Source organism: Sarcophilus harrisii, chromosome 1 (assembly GCF_902635505.1).
Source record: "Sarcophilus harrisii chromosome 1, mSarHar1.11, whole genome shotgun sequence".
NCBI lineage: Eukaryota > Metazoa > Chordata > Mammalia > Dasyuromorphia > Dasyuridae > Sarcophilus > Sarcophilus harrisii.
The window spans coordinates 299,735,146-299,756,030 of NC_045426.1; the positions used below are offsets into that span (position 1 = coordinate 299,735,146).

General features: G+C 33.0%; 1 protein-coding gene across 7 annotated transcripts in view; it reads left to right on the plus strand.

The window, feature by feature from the left end:
- SNX29 (sorting nexin 29) overlaps positions 1 to 20,885 on the plus strand; it is a 629,780-nt gene that overhangs the window by 54,018 nt on the left and 554,877 nt on the right. For 5 of the 7 annotated variants that reach the window (XR_004230463.1, XM_031944363.1, XM_012542944.3 and 2 more), the window contains one exon: positions 18,103 to 18,283. The exons of 1 other annotated variant lie outside the window; for it this stretch is intronic. Coding sequence is in view for 5 of the 6 variants with exons in the window: in XM_031944363.1 (XP_031800223.1) it covers positions 18,103 to 18,283 (181 nt within the window). In the remaining variant the exon portion in view is untranslated. Of the gene's footprint in view, positions 1 to 14,083; positions 14,182 to 18,102; positions 18,284 to 20,885 lie in introns of those variants that run through there. One more of the 7 variants, XM_031944382.1, reaches the window with a different exon arrangement.

Below are 20,885 nucleotides of genomic sequence, written 5' to 3' on the forward strand. Positions count from 1 at the left end.
TCTGAGTTCAATTTCTGAAAGCTATTTCTGAAAGTAATTGTATATAGTACATATTCCTTTCCTCATCAAAGTCTAGCTGTATTGTATGCATTAATTAAAAATAGATTAATTACTTATAGAAGCTGTTATCTTTGTTTTATTCTGATAAGCATATGTTGGTAGCTTTGTAACAAATTAGAAAAAAGGGAAAACATTTTTGATTGTCAACATGCTTTTTATGATTCTTGTCTTTAATGAATATTAATTAAACATTCAGAATATGCTAAAAATGCTGTTTATCTGTGCAGGGCATAAAATCTGATCTCTTCTATTGTTCATTCAGTAAAACCTCACTAATTTATATTCATGGAGTAATTGAAGTAGGTAGAATCACAACTGTGATTAGAAACAGTTTGAAAACTTACTGTTTTCACTAAGTAGAAGTAGTAGCAGGGACTGTCACAGAAACAATCAAGGGAAGATTTTTTGAAGTATTTTTAGATACAGTCAGAAAAACTGCATGGATATGTTAAGTTATTGAAGGAGATCTTGAAGAGAAACTTAATCATTCTAAATAATGATGTAAGGTTAATAAAGAAGAAAGGTGATTTTTTTCTCTTATTAGGAGAAACTAACTGAGCAGCTTCTTTCTTGTGTATCTACTTTGTTTGATTCTACATAATTTAAAGGCAATCTTTAGACTTTGTATGACTACGTCAGAGAGGTACAGAGATAGAGAAGTAAATAGCATCAACTTAATGCTTCTCTTGAGTATTATTCAAACTTTCTTATGATCAAAAGCAGTTTGAATTAATGAAATGTATTAATTATAAAACATTTTTAAAAAACGCTGTTCGTCTTTTATTAGTTATTCAAATCTTAAGATTAATTAGTATACATCGTATACTAATGTATACTTATACATTAGTATAAGACAATTAGTATACATCGAGGGCCTTAGCAAACCTATTATAGGAAATAGAATGACTTTAGATTACCATGTCAATTGTATATAAAGTTTTAAATAACTTTAAATTTTTCTTGATAACTATAAAGTTTCTATTATCTTTTAGGAAAGGATTAATTAAATAATCCAAGATAAACTTTAGTCTAATCTGTGTCCAAAGGAACACAAATTCTGAATAGTAGTCTTTGAATTAATAAATCTTTGCTACGTAGGTAGGTTTTTTTTGTTTTTGTTTTTTGGTTTTTTGGTGAGATAAAGTACATTCATTTATGATAGTTAAGGGCAGCAACTAAGAAAGTTCCTCAATAAAATATCACTAACTGCACATTCATCATAGCACTTCTGTAGAAAGTAACAAATCTAGAACTTAAGCTTTTCTAAAGTATGTAAATTTATGGGACTCTGTTGTCTTTTTTTGCTTCATCCCATAGCCATATTTTTGCAATAAAGTTCCTGTTGAACAGGGATTGTATATAGAACACATTGTATGTTATGAACATACAGGTAGGAAAAAGTGGACAGAAATGTAGTTTTGGAGATAAGTGATTGTGTATAGATTTATGATCTTGTGTAGTAAATAATGAATATTTATTAAGCTTCTAGGCATAATATTAGGGCATAGTGTGGCATCCCATAGCAAAGAAATTGCTGTGCTTGGTGAGCAAAGCAGAATTGCAGTAGCTGTAAAGAAACATGAGATGCACAAATCTAGAGACATCTCCATCCCAAATGGTATGGACTATTTGATCCTGACCTGTGGTAGAGCCTTCCAAGCTCATATTGGACTGACCTTGACCCCAATATTCTGATGTCATCAGTCCTCTTTGAGTATGAAGAATGAACAACAAATAAGGATGAGACAGAGAAGAATTCTTATTCTGCAGGAGTTTGTAATCTAAAATTATTATTATTATTTTTTATTTATAGTTTTAATGCTATGTCTATCCACTTATTTGAGGAATATTTTACAGAACTCAACAAAAAAAGTAATAATTCATTGGGAGACATAAAAGTAATAGACTATCAAGAGAAATAATGAAAAAAATAAACCTCAAGTTATCTTTTTTTTTTTTTTTTAAAATAAATTTTTATTGACAGAACCCATGCCAGGGTAATTTTTTACAACATTATCCCTTGCACTCACTTCTATTCCGATTTTTCCCCTCCTTCCCTCCACCCCCTCCCCCAGATGGCAAGCAGTCCTATACATGTTAAATAGGTTACAGTATATCCTAGATAAAATATATGTGTGCAACCGAACAGTTCTCTTTTTGCACAGGGAGAATTAGATTCAGAAGGTATAAATAACCCGGGATGAAAAACAAAAATGCAAACAGTTTACATTCATTTCCCAGTGTTCTTTCTTTGGGTTATAGCTGCTTCTGTCCATCCTTGATCAATTGAAACTGAGTCAGATCTCTTTGTCGAAGAAATCCACTTCCATCACAATACATCCTCATAGAGTATCGTTTTTGATCTCCTGGTTCTGCTCATTTCACTTAGCATCAATTCATGTAAGTCTTGCCAATCCTCTCTGTATTCATCCTGCTGGTCATTTCTTACAGAACAATAATATTCCATAACATTCATATACCGCAATTTACTCAATCATTCTCCAATTAATGAACATCCATTCATTTTCTAGCTTCTAGCCACTACAAACAGGGCTGCCACAAACATTTTGGCACATGCAGGTCCCTTTCCCTTCTTTAGTATCTTTTTGGGGTATAAGCCCAGTAGAAACATTGATGGATCAAAGGGTATGCACAATTTGGTAACTTTTTGAGCATAGTTTCAAATTGCTCCCCAGAATGGCTGGATGTATTCATAATTCCACCAACAATGTATCAGTGTCCCTGTTTTCCCACATCCCCTCCAACATTCTGCATTATCTTTCCCTGTCATTGTAGCCAATCTGACAGGTATGTAGTGGTATCTCAGAGTTGTCTTAATTTACATTTCTCTGATTAATAAAGATTTGGAGCATATTTTCATATGGCTAGAAATAGTTTTGATTTCTTCGTCTGAGAATTGTCTGTTCATATCCTTTGACCATTTATCCACCGGAGAATGGCTTGATTTCTTATAAATTAGTCAGTTCTCTATATATTTTGGAAATGAGGCCTTTATTAGAACCTTTACTGTAAAAATGTTTTCCCAGTTTATTGTTTCCTTTCTAATCTTTTTTTTTTTAATTTTTTATTTTAATAGCCTTTTATTTACAGGTTATATGTATGGGTAACTTTACAGCATTGACAATTGTCAAACCTCTTGTTCCAATTTTTCCCCTCCTTCCCGCCACCCCTTCCCCCAGATGGCAGGATGACAAGTAGATGTTAAATATATTAAAGTATAAATTAGATACACAATAAATATACGTGACCAAACCGTTATTTTGCTGTACAAAAAGAATCAGACTCTGAAATATTGTACAGTTAGCCTGTGAAGGAAATCCAAAATGCAGGCAGGCAAAAATATAGGGATTGGGAATTCAATGTAATGGTTCTTAGTCATCTTCTAGAGTTCTTCCGCTGGGTGTAGCTGGTTCAGTTCATTGCTGCTCCCTTGGAACTGATTTGATTCATCTCATTGCTGAGGATGGCCAGGTCCATTAGAATTTGCCATCATATAGTATTGTTGTTGAAGTAAATAATGATCTCCTGCCCTGCTCGTTTCACTCAGCATCAGTTCGTGTAAGTCTCTCCAGGCCTTTCTGAAATCATTCTGTTGGTCATTTCTTACTGAACAATAATATTCCATAATATTCATATACCACAATTTATTCAGCTATTCTCCAATTGATGGGCATCAACTCAGTTTCCAGTTTCTGGCCACTACAAAGAGGGCTGCCACAAATATTCGGACACATACAGATCCCTTTCCCTTCTTTATGATCTCTTTGGGATATAAGCCCAGTAGTAATACTGTTGGATCAAAGGATATGCACAGTTTGATAACTTTTTTAGCATAGTTCCAAATTGCTCTCCAGAATGGTTGGATGTATTCACAATTCCACCAACAATGTACCTGTGTCCCTGTTTTCCCACATCCCCTCCAACATTCCACATTATCTTTCCCTGGCATTCTAGCCAGTCTGACAGGTGTGTAGTGGTATTTCAGAGTTGTCTTGATTTGCATTTCCCTGATTAATAATGACTTGGAGCATCTTTTCATATGGCTAGAGATAGTATAAATTTCTTTGTCTGAGAATTGTCTGTTCATATCCTTTGACCATTTATCAATTGGAGAATGGCTTGATTTCTTATAAATTAGAGTCAATTTTCTATATATTTTGGAAATGAGGCCTTTATCAGAACCTTTGACTTAAAAATATTTTCCCAGTTTATTGCTTCCCTTTTAATCTTGTCTGTATTAGTTTTGTTTGTACAAAAACCTTTCAATTTGATATAATCAAAATTTTCTATTTTGTAGTCAGTAGTGGTTTCTAGTTCTTCTTTGGTCATAAATTCCTTCCTCTTCCACAGGTTTGAGAAGTAATTTGTCCTATGCTCTTCCAATTTATTTATAATCTCATTTAATATAAAATTATTAGCCAAAATTTACTGACTAATATTTAATGAGGATCTGTTTTTTGACTAATGTGAGATACATTAAAAATATGAGAGAAATAGGAATAGTGGTCTCTACATTTAATGAATGTGAATTTTAGATAGGAAGATAAGACTGACATATGAATCAAATAGGGGTCAATAATGTAGCATTAAAAATGTTAGTGCTTAGTCTCTTCTATACAGTTTCAAATAAATTTGCTAGATTGGAAGTGATAATAGTGAATTATTATTTTGATCAAGAAAAGAGGATATTCTGTTACTTTTAATAGTTTGTTCTGAACATAGAAAACTTGAATAAGTCAAATAATAGTAGCTCTGGAACATACCTGAGGAATCTCTCATCTCAGTCTTTTGTTTTACAGATGAATCTTGATTTGAAAAGATTACTCCTGACAATATAGAATCCATATCACTAGCTAGTTTCTGTGGGATTGGAATAGAAGTAAAGAAAGGACATGCTCTCTTATAAATTCATGTACTTAGAACAACTGAATTCAAATTTTAACTTTTCATTTTCTACTAGTGTTGCATTGAATGAGGTATGTGTTAAAATCTAATTTCTTTGTCAGTTGCTGAGGATATTTCCTTTATAAAGGAATGTATTTGTATTTAACCAACTCGGTGAACAAGTTTGCCCTTAAAACAAAAATAAAACTAAAATAAACATCCATAAAGTTTTTGATTAGAATCATCAGTTCCTTTTTCTTTCATTTTCATTTTAGCTCATATTTGTTTCATATTTTAGTCTATTTTGCTTTCCTGTCTTATCTTTCTTTAATTTTTTTTGTTTATTTCTATGTTTAAGACTTTGTATATGTCAAGTAGTATGTTTTTTTTGGTATAGTGAGAATCTGCACATATTAGTTAGATGTGTCTCTGGGATTGACTCTGCAAAAGCATCATGACCTGAGTCCAGAATTGATCAGGAGGAGCAGGTGATTCTACATTGTCTTTTTGTTTAGCTCTGGTCTTTTAATCAGAAATAATGAAATGCACTTGAATCATTGAATGTTGATCTTCTTCCCTGAAAGATAATGCTCAATTTAGCTGAATAGTTGATTCTTGGAAGCATTCCAAGTTCCTTTGCTTAGAGTATTGGATTCTAGGCCCTTTGATCTTTTAAGGTGGAAACTGCTAAGTCCTGGGTAATCCTGATTGTGACTCCTCAATATTTGGATTGTTTCCAGCTGCTTGCAATATTTTTTCCTTGATCTGATAATTCTGATATTTAGTTCTGATATTCCTTGGATTTTTCATTTGGAGGTCTCTTTCAGGAGGTAATTGGTGAATTCTTTCAATGGCTATTTAATTTTCTGCTTCTAGGACATCAGAGAAATTTTCCTTAAGGATTTTCTGAAAGATGATGTCTAGGCTCTTTTTTTTCATCATGATTTTCAGGAAGTTCAGTAATCCTTAGATTGTCTCTCCTATATCTATTTTCCAGATCAATTGTTTTTCCAATGAGATATTTTATATTTTCTTCTATCCATTTTTTTGGTTTTGTTTGACTGATTTTTGCTGTCTCATTTAGTCATTCATTTCCATTTGTTCAGTTCCAATTTTTAGTGAATTATTTTCTTCAGTTACCTTTTTTGGCTCCCTTTTATATTTGACCAATTGAAATTTTTTTTTCCTGAGGTAATTGGAGCTAAGTAACTTGCTTAGGATCACATGGCTAGGAAGTGTTAAGTGTCTAAGACTGGATTTGAATTCACGTCCTCCTGACTTCAGGGCTGGTGTTCTATTCACTGAACCCCTTAGCTGCCCCATCAATTGCATTTTTAAATGAGTTGCTTTGTTCAATGGATTTTTTTCCCATTTCACAAATTCTGTTTTTCAAGGTGTTATTTTCTTTTTCCATTTTGTCAAATTTATTTTGTAAGGAATTATATGCTTTTTCCATTTCACTAAATCTATTTTGTAAAGCGTTTTCTTCAGATAATTTCTGTGTTTCCTTTTCCAAATCCTCTTGCACGGTTCTCATTTCCTTTCCCCATTTTTCTTCCTACTCTCTTTTAAGATCCTTTTTGAATTCTTCCAAGAGAGCCTTGTGAGATGGGAACCAATTCACATTACCCTTTGGGCTTCATCTGGAGATGATCTGTTTTTAGTCTCCTCAGGGTTTGACATCTGTTCTTTTTCTGCATAAAAACTATCTATGGTCAGAGTTCTTTTTGATTTTTGACTTTTTTTTTTTTTTTTTTTTTTTTTTTAAGGTTGGGGTCTGCTTTTAGGGCAAAGGAGAGATTGTCTAAGCTTCCTCTGTAGGCGACAGTGGCTGTACTGGGTCAGCACTAATTTCTGCTGCTGGGTGGGTGTGGCCAGGTCTAGTGGAACTCTGGCAGTTAGGGGCTCACTATTTGCCTTTTGTGTTTGTGTTGAATGTATTATAACTAGTCTGCTGATCTACTGGCTCGCAACCAGGGCAGAGTAGCTAACATTGCTGTAGTAGATTCCTCCCCATAGATTCCCCAGGGGCCCATTTTGCGCCAAGTCTCTGTGCTGTGCCTGTGCTCAGGCCCTGCCTGATTGAAACATACCTTTTCTGAAGTTCTTCCAAAATATCTTCCGCTAGAAATTTGTTATGCTCCAAATATTTGTAGGTTCTGTCACTCCAAAACCAGTTCCAAGGCTGGATTTGCTATTAATTTGAGGGACATGGGGATAGCTCAGGTTAAGTCTTGTCTCCTCTCCATCATCTTGGCTCACCCCCTATTTTGTCTTTGACAATTTGCACAGATCTTTTAATGATACCAAGCTTCTCCCTGAAATAAAGTACTAACATTTTTTAAAAAACATATTCTTCTGATGATGTAAAATTTGAAATCACAAGTATACTACAGACTCTGAGAGTTGCTTATCACTCAAAGGGCAGTGGAGTGGTGAGTGTAAAGAGGTTATATCACATCACTTATGAGAAATTATTCAGGAGAAATCGTGTAAAGGATTTCAGAGGAAAGTATGACTAGAAAAAACAGAGACAAGTTACATAGGACAAGTGAAGGACATCCCGTGTGCATCACTATTATCTGGACAGTGTTAAGAGACTAAAAGAGAACTCCCAATATGCCAAGCACAAGTCCCTTTGAGTCAGATTTGTGGAATTTCATGAACAATTCTCATAGGATGGACAGGTGTAGGTAGATTGCAGTCTTCATTGTTGGAGGAAATATTCTCCAGTGGGATTATACAGTTTATTGGAGTTTTTGAAACTTCCACAGCAAGGGAATCTTGGCCAGAGACACCATGAATTAGGACATGTCGTATTCGGCTTTTGTGAAGTGGTGAAGCATTTATCCAAGAGATATACATTATATCTCCTTCAAAGCTTTCTGGAATAGATTAGGCAGGTATATTGCACCATATTCTTTAAGGACCAGCTCAATTTTACCCAATTTGTCGTAATTTGGAACCTTGTTAGTATTCAAGCCATGTCTCTAGAAATGGAGGACTTTTGTGTTGAGTAGAGCCTTCACCAATGAATGATTTGATTACTCTCAGAATTATTTATTTGCTGGTGAAATATAAGGTTACCTCTCCATAATTCAGTGATACTATCCCATGACTTTGTTCATTCTTTCTCTTCTGTAGCATTGGTGTTATCAGTAAAAAAGTAGGTGACATACTTAAAGAAAAAGTAGTTTTTAAAGCCACATGTCTTGGAATAATAGTCAAAGACGATTTTGATTCAACCAAGGAGATAAAATAATTAGGAGTTTTCCATTATTAAATACATTATTATAAAATTATAAAATACATTAGTACAAAATTATTATTTTAATTAATTGATTTTAATTTAATTTTAATTAATTAAAATACATTATTACAAAATTATAAAATACATTATTAAATAAAAAAAGGTTTCACGGTATGACTGGGCTTTCCTTGGTAAATTCCCATCGATGAGGCATATCATCTGCTTTAATTTTATGGAGAGAGAGATGCAATTGCTGAGATAAGATAGGTCCTGAAATTGTATTAATCATTAAACGAAAAATTGATTTTAGGAAGATCTTATACAAGATAGAGGATGTTCTTAAAGCTATTGTAAGGAGAGCAGAAGTTGGAACATTGTGATTGTTTACACAAGATATTTCTTTGTACTAAGATCTCTCAGCAGAGACTGGGTTGGAAAAACAAAGCCTTTTCAGTTCTGCTGAAAGGAGAATAGGAAACAATTTGAGAAATAAAAACGGTGCTAAAATGGAGTATCATCTTAGCAACTCCTGAGAATGGAGTGTCCTTTTATTTCATATTGTTTATGGTTGTTCATTATTAGCCGCAATTTAAAACATTGACATAATTTTCAAAGGTCATATTAAAATTAATTATTTTTTAACATTAATAATGTTAAGAACATATGAAAGAAATGATTTTTGACCCTGATGAAATGTATTTTAAGTACTATAATTTAGAACCATATTCATTTATTTTTATTTTAAAAAATATTTTGAAAATTAAAAATTAAAATAAAAAATTAAAAATTTAAATATTAAAAATATTTAATATTATTTATTTTTAAAGAGCTATGAATGCCAAACTAAAAAGCGATGGCTAAATAGTTGTAGAGTGTGGACCCTTGTTTGATGAGAAGAGCATGTTTCTTAGATACTGACTTCTGAAAGTCACTGTGGTGATATGGAAAACATTAGGGCTAGAGTTCTAGTTCTAGCTCTTCCTGTTGGCTATGTGTTCTGGGGCAAATTAGTCATCCAATTTAGTCATCCCTTCTGAATCTCCAGTTTGTCATTTGTTAGATGGAGATAATACATTCTTGTGAAGATTAGATTAATGATAGATATGAAAGTACTTTTAACTATTTTCTAAAATGCCAATAGCTTTTATTCTTTCTTGAACTCCATAGTCTAAATATGTTTAGCAATGTTTAAAATTTTATTTTATTTTTATGTATATATTTTATTTTATTGTCATAAAATTATAGAAACTGATCTATTTGGTCCACTAATGCACCTTAACACATATTTATTAATCTACTATGTCAAGCTTTTAAGCTAGACAAATGGAGATATGAAGCAGTTTGCTTTCCTGGGACTTTGATTACATATTGGGAGTTGCAACATATACACAGATAAGTATGCACAAAATAGTTTAAGGAGGAAGAGATTATTAATAATTCTGAGTGAGAGAGGGCAGGAAAAAGAAGAGAGAATGGAAGACAACATATGAAATAACTCCTGAGTTGAGCTTTCAAGGAAACCCCACAATTTTGAAAGCCAAACGTGGTGAAGGAATACATTCCTGGCATAGGAGATAGTCTGGGCAAAGGCCAGTAGGTGGAATGCTAACTGCAGGGAATAGTTAGCAGGCAACTTTGATCAGAATATAATAATCATGAAGGAGAGTAATATGTAGTAAATCTAAAAGGTAAATAAATTGGAGATCTGTTTTTGAGTATAAACTTTATGTTTGTTTATATTAAAATTGTTTGTTTGCATTGTTATAAAAAATAAAAAAATTTCAATTGTCATTTTTTTTCTCTTCAACATTTCATTCTTCCCAAGTATTCCTAAAACTGTTTTTTTTTCATTTCTTATAAAATAACATTCCATTTCATTTGTATACAATAATTTGTTTAGCCATTCCCCCTTGATAGGCCTTTACTTAGTTTCCTTTTATTTGCCACTACAAAAAGAGCTACCATAAATATTTTTGTACATAGAGGACTTTTTTACTTTTGTTTTTAAATTTACATCAATAAAGTGTAAATTTGACCTTAACTGTGCAAGTTCTTCATTTTGTCTTTATTTTGGTGTCAGTTTTTGATATTTAGCTTCTTTAGTAGGTTTAAGTCCTCTCTGTTCCTCAGGTCTTATCTAGGATGTCAGATGTGGTTTTTATAGCATATTTTATTTGATGGGATGTCAGATACAAGAACAGAGACAAGATACATTCAGATGAATTAGCAAAAGAGTGACAGGAAAGAAAACCCAGGTTTTCACTTTTTTTTTTTTGTTCACTTTTTGGAGAAAAAAGATTTTTTAAAAAAGAAAACATGCTAAGTTCTGGATAATCTGCTTATGTTGAAAAGTTAGATTAGTAGATCTTTTTTGATCAAAAGAGGAAGTCTCCTTTTTTTGTTGTTGTTGTACCCTGTTCTCTTAATAATTTCAGTTCTCTTTTAAAATTTCTGTTTTGAAAACACAAAAAATTCTTGGGGAATAATCTTGAAAGGATAGCGGTTGGAATTATAAAGAAAATCTTTAGATGTGTAAAAGATGAATGCAAGATACAAATTCCATCACAAGTGTAGGATTGCTTAGGATTTAGTAATTCATCCAGGAACTCTCTAGGCCACTTATTTTGCTCTAGTAGTTTGGATATTTTAGACTTGTTGTTATTGTAAGCAGATGGTAAATTGGGGACAATAAAGGGAAATGAAACTCAAGTGAGGCAATTTTTGTTTGTTCTTAAGAGTTGGTGGTAGGGAAGATTTCAACTTTTTGTTAAAATGAGGCAAAGTAGTATTGTAGTATTCATTTATAAGATTACTAAAAGAAAAATGAACTATATTTTGTTGGGCTTTTTACTAATGCAGTTATAGAAGTATAGTGTATTTTTATGGTGTAATGGAAAGAACACTGGAACCTTTGGTTCAGTTTAGCAAATACAACATGCAAGAGACTAGATTTAAACTTAGGATCTCCCCTTCTAGTTTCATAAGCTTCATACCCATTCTAGATTTCAGTTTGTGATCATATAAAATAAGAAGCTCAGATTATATCATCTCAGTGATTGTTTCCATCTTTAAAATCTAGTCGATGGATCAATATCTATTCCATCTAATAAAGGTCCCCATACTACAACAGGGTTCTTATGTGTTTAATATCAATATAGATTTTGGTTATGCATACTAGCTCTTTAATATTTTAGAGTTCTATCAGAATTTGAAATTCCTGTATATTTATTTGTTTGATCAAGATTTAATGAGAAGCAGAATGGTATAGTGGAAAGAACCTTTGCCTTGGAGTCAAGAAACTTGGATTCCAGTCTTAGTAATACTGCCCACCATTTGCAAATTATTTAAACTCTTTGAACATATTTCCTAATTTCATCTTCCCAATTGGTAATAAAGTTTTCCAACTTGGTCTTCCTGTCACTTGTTTTGCTTCCCCTTAATGTCCCTCTATGCCATTTTGTATGATTGTTTATGCCATGTTAAACTAATACATTCATCCAACATTTATTCAGTGCCTAATTCATTCAAGCATTGTGCTAGGAACTGTTGAATTTAATGTGAATTTAAGTTAATGAAGTAAAGCAAAATACCTGGCCTACCTGGTAGAACTTAAGAAATATAACGGGGAGTAGGAAACAGTACCTTATAGAATCATGTTACAGAGTTGGAAGTGATTTTAAGATTATTTAGCTCACTTTTCATATATTACAGATGAGTAAAATGAAGTCCAAATGAGTGAAATGACTTAGGTTACACAGAGAAGAGATAGCAATATCAATATTCAGATTTGGGTCTTCAGACGGCAACTACAGTTTTCTTTCCCTTATACTCTGTCTCTGTCCCTATTCCATAGAAACAGCATGTCATAAAACCCACGTTTCATGTGCCTTAGAGAGTCTTAAGTGACCCTCAGGATTCTCTCCTGAGCCCTCTTTTCTTTGCCTTTTGTACTACGTTACCATGTCTATGCTAATGATTCTCAATTCTTCCCTATCTTGCTCCAGTCTCTCTGCTGACTCCTAATCTTGCATATCCAGTTAACTGACTTTCATACATTATGACCTGGTTATTTATTAGACATGTTTTTAAATTTTTAAAAATCTTTTTCCAATTACATATAAAAAAAACAACTTTTAACATTAGTTTAAAAAAATTTGAGCATCCAATTTGTTCTTTTCTTCCTTTCTCTCCTCCTTTATTGAAAAGGCAAGCAATTTAACATAGATTTATAAATGTGCAATTATGCAAAACATTTTCATATTAGCCATGTTGCAAAAGACAACACAGAACAAAAAAAAAAGCAAGAAAAGTAAAGAACATTTAAAAAAAAATTTGCTTTGATCTCTATTCAGACTCTCATTAGTTCTTTCTTAGGAGGTGGATAGCATTTTTCATCATAACTCCTTCAGAGTTGTCTTTGATCATTGTATTGCTGAAGATATCTAAGTCATTTATAGTTGATTATTGTACATTATTATTGTTACTTTATACTCTGATTTCTTGATTCTGCACACTTTAATTTACATAAAGTTAATTTGGTTTTTTTTCCAGCTTTCCCAATAGCATCCTCCTTGTTGGTTTTTTTTTTTTTTTTATAATGCAATAGTTTTTCCTCACAGTCATATACTGTAACTTGTTCAGCTATTTTTCTAATTGATGGGTATTACCTCAGTTTCTAATTCTTTGCTACCACAAAAGGAGCTATTATAAATATTTTTGTACATATAGGTCTTTTTCTCTATTTATTTTTTTGGATGTTTTTGGGTTATAGACCTAGTACTGGTATTATGGGGTCAAAGCAATTTACCATTCTACCATCCAGTAGATATCTTAAGCTAATTGTGCACCAAACTGAAGTGATTATTTTTCCTCTTCAACCTTTTCCCTCCTCCTACTTTCCCAATTACTATAGAGTGTAAGACCATTTTCCCAGTCTCTCAGTTGGGCATTCAAAACCCTTCATAATTTAGCCCCATCCTACCTTTCTAGTCTTCTTATACCTTATTCTCTAATATGTACTCTTCTGTCCTGTGACAATGGCTTTTCACTATTTTACCATCAAGACACTCCAGCTCTGGGGCTTTGAGCATTTTCTCTGGTTGTTGCCTGTGCTTATAATGCTCTCTTTCATCTTCTCTGCTTTCTGCCTTCCCTGACCTCAAATCCCCAGCTAAAACCTCTCCTCCAGGAAGCCTTCCCCAATCCCTCTAAATACCTGTGCCTTCCTTCTGTCAATTATATCCAGTCTATCTTGTACATAACTTGCATGTTGTCTCCCTAATTAAGTTGTCAGCTCCTTGAGGGCAGGGACTGCCTTTTGCTTTTTTTTATATTCCCAGAGTTAAAAAATGTTTAATTATTAAATAAATAGGCCCTTAATAAATATTTATTGATTGATTGGTTTGTCACTGAGACTTTGGTTTAAATTGTATGTTGATATTTATTAGTTCTGTGAACATGGGCAATTTACTTCAACTCTCTGGACTTCAATTTCTTTATCTGTAAAATGAAGATAATAATATCCAATCGATTGGGAACTTTTTGAGAGAAAGAGACTATCTTTTGCCTTTCTTATCCCCAGAACTTAGCATAGTGCCTGGCACATAGTTAATAGGAACTTAAAAATGCTTATTAACTGACATATGGTACTTATTCCACAAGTTGTTGGGAGGCTCAAGTGAGACAGTATATGTAAAATACTTTATAAACTTTGAAATATTATATACATCTTAGTTATAAGATTTTTATAATATTTATATTATATTTTGGTAATATAAATTTCATTGTTATAAAGGTTGTATATTGAATTTTTTTTTATCTTGCCTCTCACCTAGTCACAGAGCTCTATTCATAGTTGGCACTTAATGCGATATAAGAAAAATAGTAAACCAAAAATCTATTCTAATGGAGAGAGAGGATTCACTCAGCCCTCTTGCTGGAAAAACTGGAAGGTAGTTTGGTGGAAGGTGAGTTTTAGACTAGTATTTTACCTTATTGATATTCCACAATAAGCTCCAAATGATCACATTATAAAAAATTAGTTATTTTTGTTTATTAAATAAAAAGTTTTTCCATGAACAAAATCAAATGCAGCTAGAAAAATGAGAAAAATTTAAAGATTGGAGAATAATTTTTCCATCAAATAACATTGATAAAAGTCTATCCAGAATCTGTAGGGAATTGGGATAAAAATATTCTTAGCAGCCATTTATTATCTAATAAGTATATTAATTTGTAAATAATTTTTTAAAATAAAATGTTTGAATTATTAACAACTAAATGAAAAAATGTTCCAAAGCATTAATTATAAGAGAAATGGAAATTAAAATAATTATGAGGTGGTATCATATATATCAAACTGGGAATGCTGGTAAAAAATGGAGTTAATATTAGAATAACTGTGGGATGTACATTTTTGGAAGCTCTAAATTAACCCAATAGTTCTTTAAAATAATTAGAATCTTCTGAGGATTTTTTTCAAACTCTTCATCCTTCAAACTCAATAATCTCAGTAGTAGAGCTATAATATGAGGAGATAAAATATGAAATGTTATTTGAAAATAAATTTAAAATTATACTTTTTATACTTACAAAAAAGTATAAATAGGCCAAGTGGCCATTTATTGGAGAATAGCTGAACAAATCATAATATATGACTATTATGGTACATTATTATGTTATAAGGTGTGAAGATCACGTATTTTAAAATCAGCCGGAGTCAGAAATTCAGGTTAGGGGAAAATCGTCAATCTTTATTCTCGTGAAGAAAGATTGGAGGTCGAAGAGAATGGGCGATAGCAATGTGTGCCGCTGAGTCAAGAAGCTAGCTAGACCAGCAGCCACACGACCAGCAGCTGCTAGCCTGGAACCCAGGCCAATCTCTCCCAGCCTCTCTTCCTGTCTCTCTGCCTCCACCCACCAAAATCGTCATTTCCTATACAACACCTCAGGACTTGCACAAAGAGTGGGCAGGGACCATTCTTTATCCAATCATGTATATTAATAGAGTATAGCCCAATTACTATTTAGCCTCAGTGCTTGGGACCTCAGTGCATCAATTCAAGCCTCAACCCATTACAATAAGGAATGGTAGATATAAAGAATTTAGAGAAATATGGGAAGACTTGTATCAACTGATGGGTAGTGAAAGAAAAGTAAAAAGTAAAATCAAGAAAACTAAATACACAATGACTACAGTATTGTTCAAATGTAATGACTTGTATTGGTTCCAAAGGACTGATTTTGGAACCTAATTCCTTTTCTTGAGGAAGTAATGTATTATAGATTCAGAGTGTTACATTTTATATTAATTATTATTATTATCATTATTATTATTGTTTTTGCTGAGGCAGTTGGGGTTAAGTGACTTGCCCAAGGTTACACAGCCAGTAAGTGTTAAATATCTGAGATCAGATTTGAACTCAGGCCTTCCTGACTTCAGGGCTGGTACTCTATCCACTGCATCACCTAGCTGCCCCTAAAGTATTACATTTTTATGTTTTGTGATGTTGCTGTATAAAATGATTGGGAACTTTTTTTTTTAATAATGACGAACATATGGGTAGGAGTTTATTTGGAACTGATTGTTATGTAAAAAAATACCTATAAAAAGCATTTTGAAAAATCCTACTTGAAATTGGAGTAATCATTTACTAAGGGGGAGAGGGACTAAATTGAGTAAATAACTAAGAATGAAATGCAAATACATTAGAGGAATACATTTCAAAGTCATATGACAGAAGGATATTATTCATGGAACAGAAGCCTAGAATGGCTTTAGTAAGAAAAAATAATAAATGTATTTTCTTTGAATAGCAATCTTGAACAGATGGGACTAGGAGCTAGTGATAAAACCCAGAGGTGCCCAGGAGATGAAAGTTAATAGCCATTTTCTAGCTATATAGGAAAGCAAATATTTAGATCATTGAAGACAAGGATATTTAATTTGCATTTAGGAATTTGTTTTTAATACTTTTTTAAAATTTGGGAATAAAATTGCTAACAAGAAGAAAGGAATTCTATTCTCTGTTTTCTCAAAAAATTATATTAAAATGGGGGAGAAAAGGGTCAATAATTGTAAAGTATACATGCTAATTTGAATGAAAGACAACTTTTTGGAAAGTTACCAAAAACTGAATGGATGGAAAGAAATAAGTAAGTAACTTGTAGTAAGGAAAGATTATTATTATTTTTTAATGAAGGAGAATATATATACAAGGATTGAAGACCTTCCCATATTTGTTAAATTGGGAAATGTTCTGCTATATATCTTGATCTTGTGTTTTGTTAAGGATTGGTAAGATGTTGGTAGGAATTTCAATTGTGCTGTTCATATTTCTTCATATTTTCCTTGATATTATGTTCATTTTATATTGAGGCATATCTATATATGAATATGTAATATACTTAAGTTTTTTTCTTTGAATGGTGAATCAGAAAGGAGCAATAGCTTTGTATTATTCTCTATGTAAACAGAGTAAACTGTACAAATCACTATCCACTAAAGTAAATAATCACCTAAATTTCACAAAATGAAATCAAATGAAATGACACTTATATTGTAACTGTAAAATGAAACTGTAAAATTGTAAAATAAACCTTAAAAAGTGATTTGTTTTGACTGAGTCCATACCATATACAAGACATTGTACTATGGACAATGCAGAAATTAAATGTATATGATCTCATTTCTGCCCCCTAAGTCTGGCATGGGGGTTGAAGCTATTTTCTTTTTGTAGAAAACCATATATTTTAAGATAATATCCATGACCCCTTAGAGGAAGGTCTGCTTTGTCAATATTTCTGTGCATTCCAGCCCTTTGTATCTGGATTAGAATTTGATGATTGGACTCATTAACTGCTGACTATATAGTATAGTATCATGATATAGTGTTAAAACTTGTTCTCAGTGTATTTCCTTTGAGGTGGGAGGATCTGATTTACTCCCCTTTATGGGAATGGCAAGTGGTGGGGTTTTCTTTCATATGTACCTTTGAGAGGAGGGGAGTACTCCACTAATAGATTACTATCTATAACAGACTTAGAGTCACTCTTTCAGTTTTTCAGATATCATATGTTTTTAATTAAACTAACTTGGAGAATATTATCAGCTTTGGAAAGACCTTCACTGTCAACCAAACTGCATTAAAAATGCTTCCATCTCTGAAATTGTCTCTTTTCTCCTTTTCTTCCTTGTTCCCTCTTTCTCTCTTCCTCATTTTATTCCTTGGAAGTGAAATTTCAGAGGTCTTGGTCGTCAATAAGTCTTTGCCCACTTTGGAATTAATTCAATTTTTAAATATGAGAGACAGCAATGTATATAATATCATAGTTTCTAAAGAAAATTTTGAATCCTACCTGAATTTAAGTGGTGGGTGAACTGAACTTTAAATATACTGCATATATTTGGCAGTGACAAAGGAATCCTCTTGGGATAATTGTTAAGCACTGCTGATGACAAACTATAGAAAAATTGTGTAGCAGTAAACAGTTTCTTAAATTGAAGGGTGAGAACATACATGCATTCAAGGTTAAGAGTAGGTGATTACAATTTCTAGAAAGACTGGCTATGCTGGATGGAGTCATTTTATTTGAAGTGTGATGGATGAACAGATGGTTTATCAGGTGTATTTAAAAACATCTTTTTGGCTGAGTAGTCTGGGTATTATACATGACAAATTCCTTCTGACCAGTCTTCTCCTAAAAGAGAAGCATTTTGTGGAAAGAATTCCACTGGGTATGATTGGGCTGATTATACAGTTTATGTTAATATGTAGCAGAAATGACCCAGGGCCCACAGGAGGCTGAATATATCTGACAGAATGTTTCTAGGCATCATTAGTGTTGATGGTTCTTTACCTTTACCTTTGGTCCTTTACCTTTTGCAGAACCTGTGTTCTGGTACTACGTGAAGGAAGTCCTAAATAAGCATGAACTACAACGCTTCTACTCCCTGAGAAACATCAGCACAGATGTGGGAAGAGGGCGAGCTTGGCTGCGTTGTGCCCTCAACGAACACTCCTTGGAGCGCTACATCCACATGCTTTTGGCAGACAAAATTAGACTGAGGTAACTGGGTAGCCAAGAATTTGAAGCAATGTTATAAATCCTACACTCTCAGGAGGTACTTTGCAGGCCTGGCTCTTTGGACACAGTTCCAAGGCTTTTAGGTCAGGAGACTATTTTCTTTAGAAGTGAGGTGGCTTTTATTTCCTTGACAGTTTAAGCTGAGCTACTTTTAAATGTCCTACTCTAGTCAGAAATTAAAGAATAAGAGACAGGTTGTGTGCTTTATTAACATCCCTAATATCATTGATAGCAGTAGCAGCTGGCATATATCTTATGTTTTATCATCCAAAAGGACTTCATATATAATTTTCTTAATCCCTTTAACCCTCCTGTGTGGTAGGCAGTCTGACATTTTTATCCCGTTTTTGCTGAAATGGAAAGTGAGGTTTCAGAGAAGTTGAATTATCCGAAATTATACAATGGAGAAAATGGTTAAGCCAGGATTCAAATCCAGACTGTTTTTCCAGGGCTCTTTCCATTATGTAATTTTTGATTTTAGTTTAAATATGACTGAGTTTAATAAATATAATATAATAATATAATAAACAAGTTGGATTTAAGATTGGTAAAGAGCTAGTAAGCTCCCATCTTTTGCTCTTGCAAGGGGGAATATTTTAGAATATCTTAATCTTTTACTATCCCTTTGTATTATCAAAAAGTTGGCAGAGTTGTAGGCCTAAATTCAATTTTAAATAATGAGATAATTTCTTAAAATAATTAGTTAATTTTAAGTCAGGTTCAGGGATTTGGAATATATTTATTAAATAGTGGAATGTGAAAGTTTTCAAGTTGATAAGGGTGGAATAGGGGAGGAGCTGAATAATCAGAGCTATATTTTAGGAAGCTTAATTTATAATTTTAGGAAAAATTGGAGCTAAGAGGGCCAGGAGGTTGGAATATCTCTGTTGAGAGGTAAGCAAGGTCCAAAATGAAATGGCAGCAGAATAGAAAGAAGGCAATAGGAGAGATTTTGGAAGTAGAATACACAGGGATTTGCAGTTGATTGTTTGTGGTAAGGAAGAGACAGGAGGCATTAAAGATCAATGATTAAAGATTTGGACATCAGTAATTGGGACAACGATGGTTGTAACATTATCAAAAACAGAATTTTCAGGAAGAATATTTGTGTGTGTGTGTGTGTGTGTGTGTGTGTGTGAAAATTATGGTCTTCAGCTTGGACATGTTCAATTTTAGGTACTGATAAGAGGCAATATGGTAGAGTAGAAAGAGTAATAGATTTAAAATCAGAGAACTTAGTTTTGAATCCTACCTCTGCTTTTTATAAGCTTTGTGGTTTTGGTTAAATTACTTATTCTCTCTGGGTCTTTGTTTCATCAGACAAGGAGGTTAGATAAGATTATCTCGAAAGTTTTTTCAAGCTCTAAAATCATTTTTTAGGTGGAGCTATTGTTCAGGCAGTTGGAAACGTGGATCTAGAATTCAGGAGAGACACCAGAGTTCAAAATACATATTCTAGGGAGTTGTTATAGTTTTTACTTCATTCTCAAAGAAGATCATGATATCTGGGAGGTGATAACCATGACATGCAGGTGAATTGAATTTGAATCAAAGAGAGCTGGCTAGGTCACTGCTTTTTTTCCTCTAGAGTCATCTGGGTACAGTGGCCAGATATAGAGCAGGACCAGTGGACATGGCTTTAGATGTAGTGGGAGATGTTGGAGCAAGTGTTTAAAGAAGACATCTGAGAAAAGCACTGAAGATAGGAGTTAGATTAGGGACAAGAAAAAGAAGGGAAACTAGAGAATCCAGAGAAGAAATAAGATAATTAGGAGAGTCCATTGTTGTGGATTTTGAGAGAGGAGAAAATATCAGGGAAGAAGTAAGTTGTTAGTAGGATCAAATGCTATAAAGATGAAAAGTAGATGTGAACTGATAAAAAATGAATTTTTCTTTGAAAGAATAGTATGATAATTGGGGTACCAGTAAGGATGAAGTTGGTAGTGAAAAAAAAAACCCAGCAAATGAAGAATAACTATGATATCATATCTTAGAGATTTGGAAGGGATCTTAGATTTTAAAGGTTCATTAGACCAGTCTTCTTTTTGATTTAATAATACTGTCTTAATGATATCCCCAAGTTACTTAACTTTTTTGAGTACTTCACTTCCAATGAAAGTGGACTTTAGTACTTCATGATGTGACATATTCCACAAGATTCTCTTTAAGGAAGCTTGGGGAATAGTATTGGTGTGTGCACAACAGAGAGGAGCTTTATTTAAGATAAAGGTTGGTCAGAGTATGTATGTAAGCAAAAGAAAGTCAATGGAAAAAATGAGATCAAATTTGCAAGGGGGACTAAGAAACAAGTGCTCATAGGCAATAGAAAGAGACCGGATTTCATATAGAAAGGTTAGCCTTGGAAAAGAGAAGAGATATCTTTTAATTTCCAAATTGCCAGGCCACTAATTCAACTAGACACAAAGTAGACCTTTTTCATTTGTATTTACAAATCCAATAGTTTACATTATCCCACTGTTAAAAAAATCTTGGTTCTATTGTGGAACTATATGTTCAAAGTTCTTGCCTGACATTCAAGGCCCTCCAAGATCTGGTACCACCCCACCTTTCCAGCTTTCTGTAG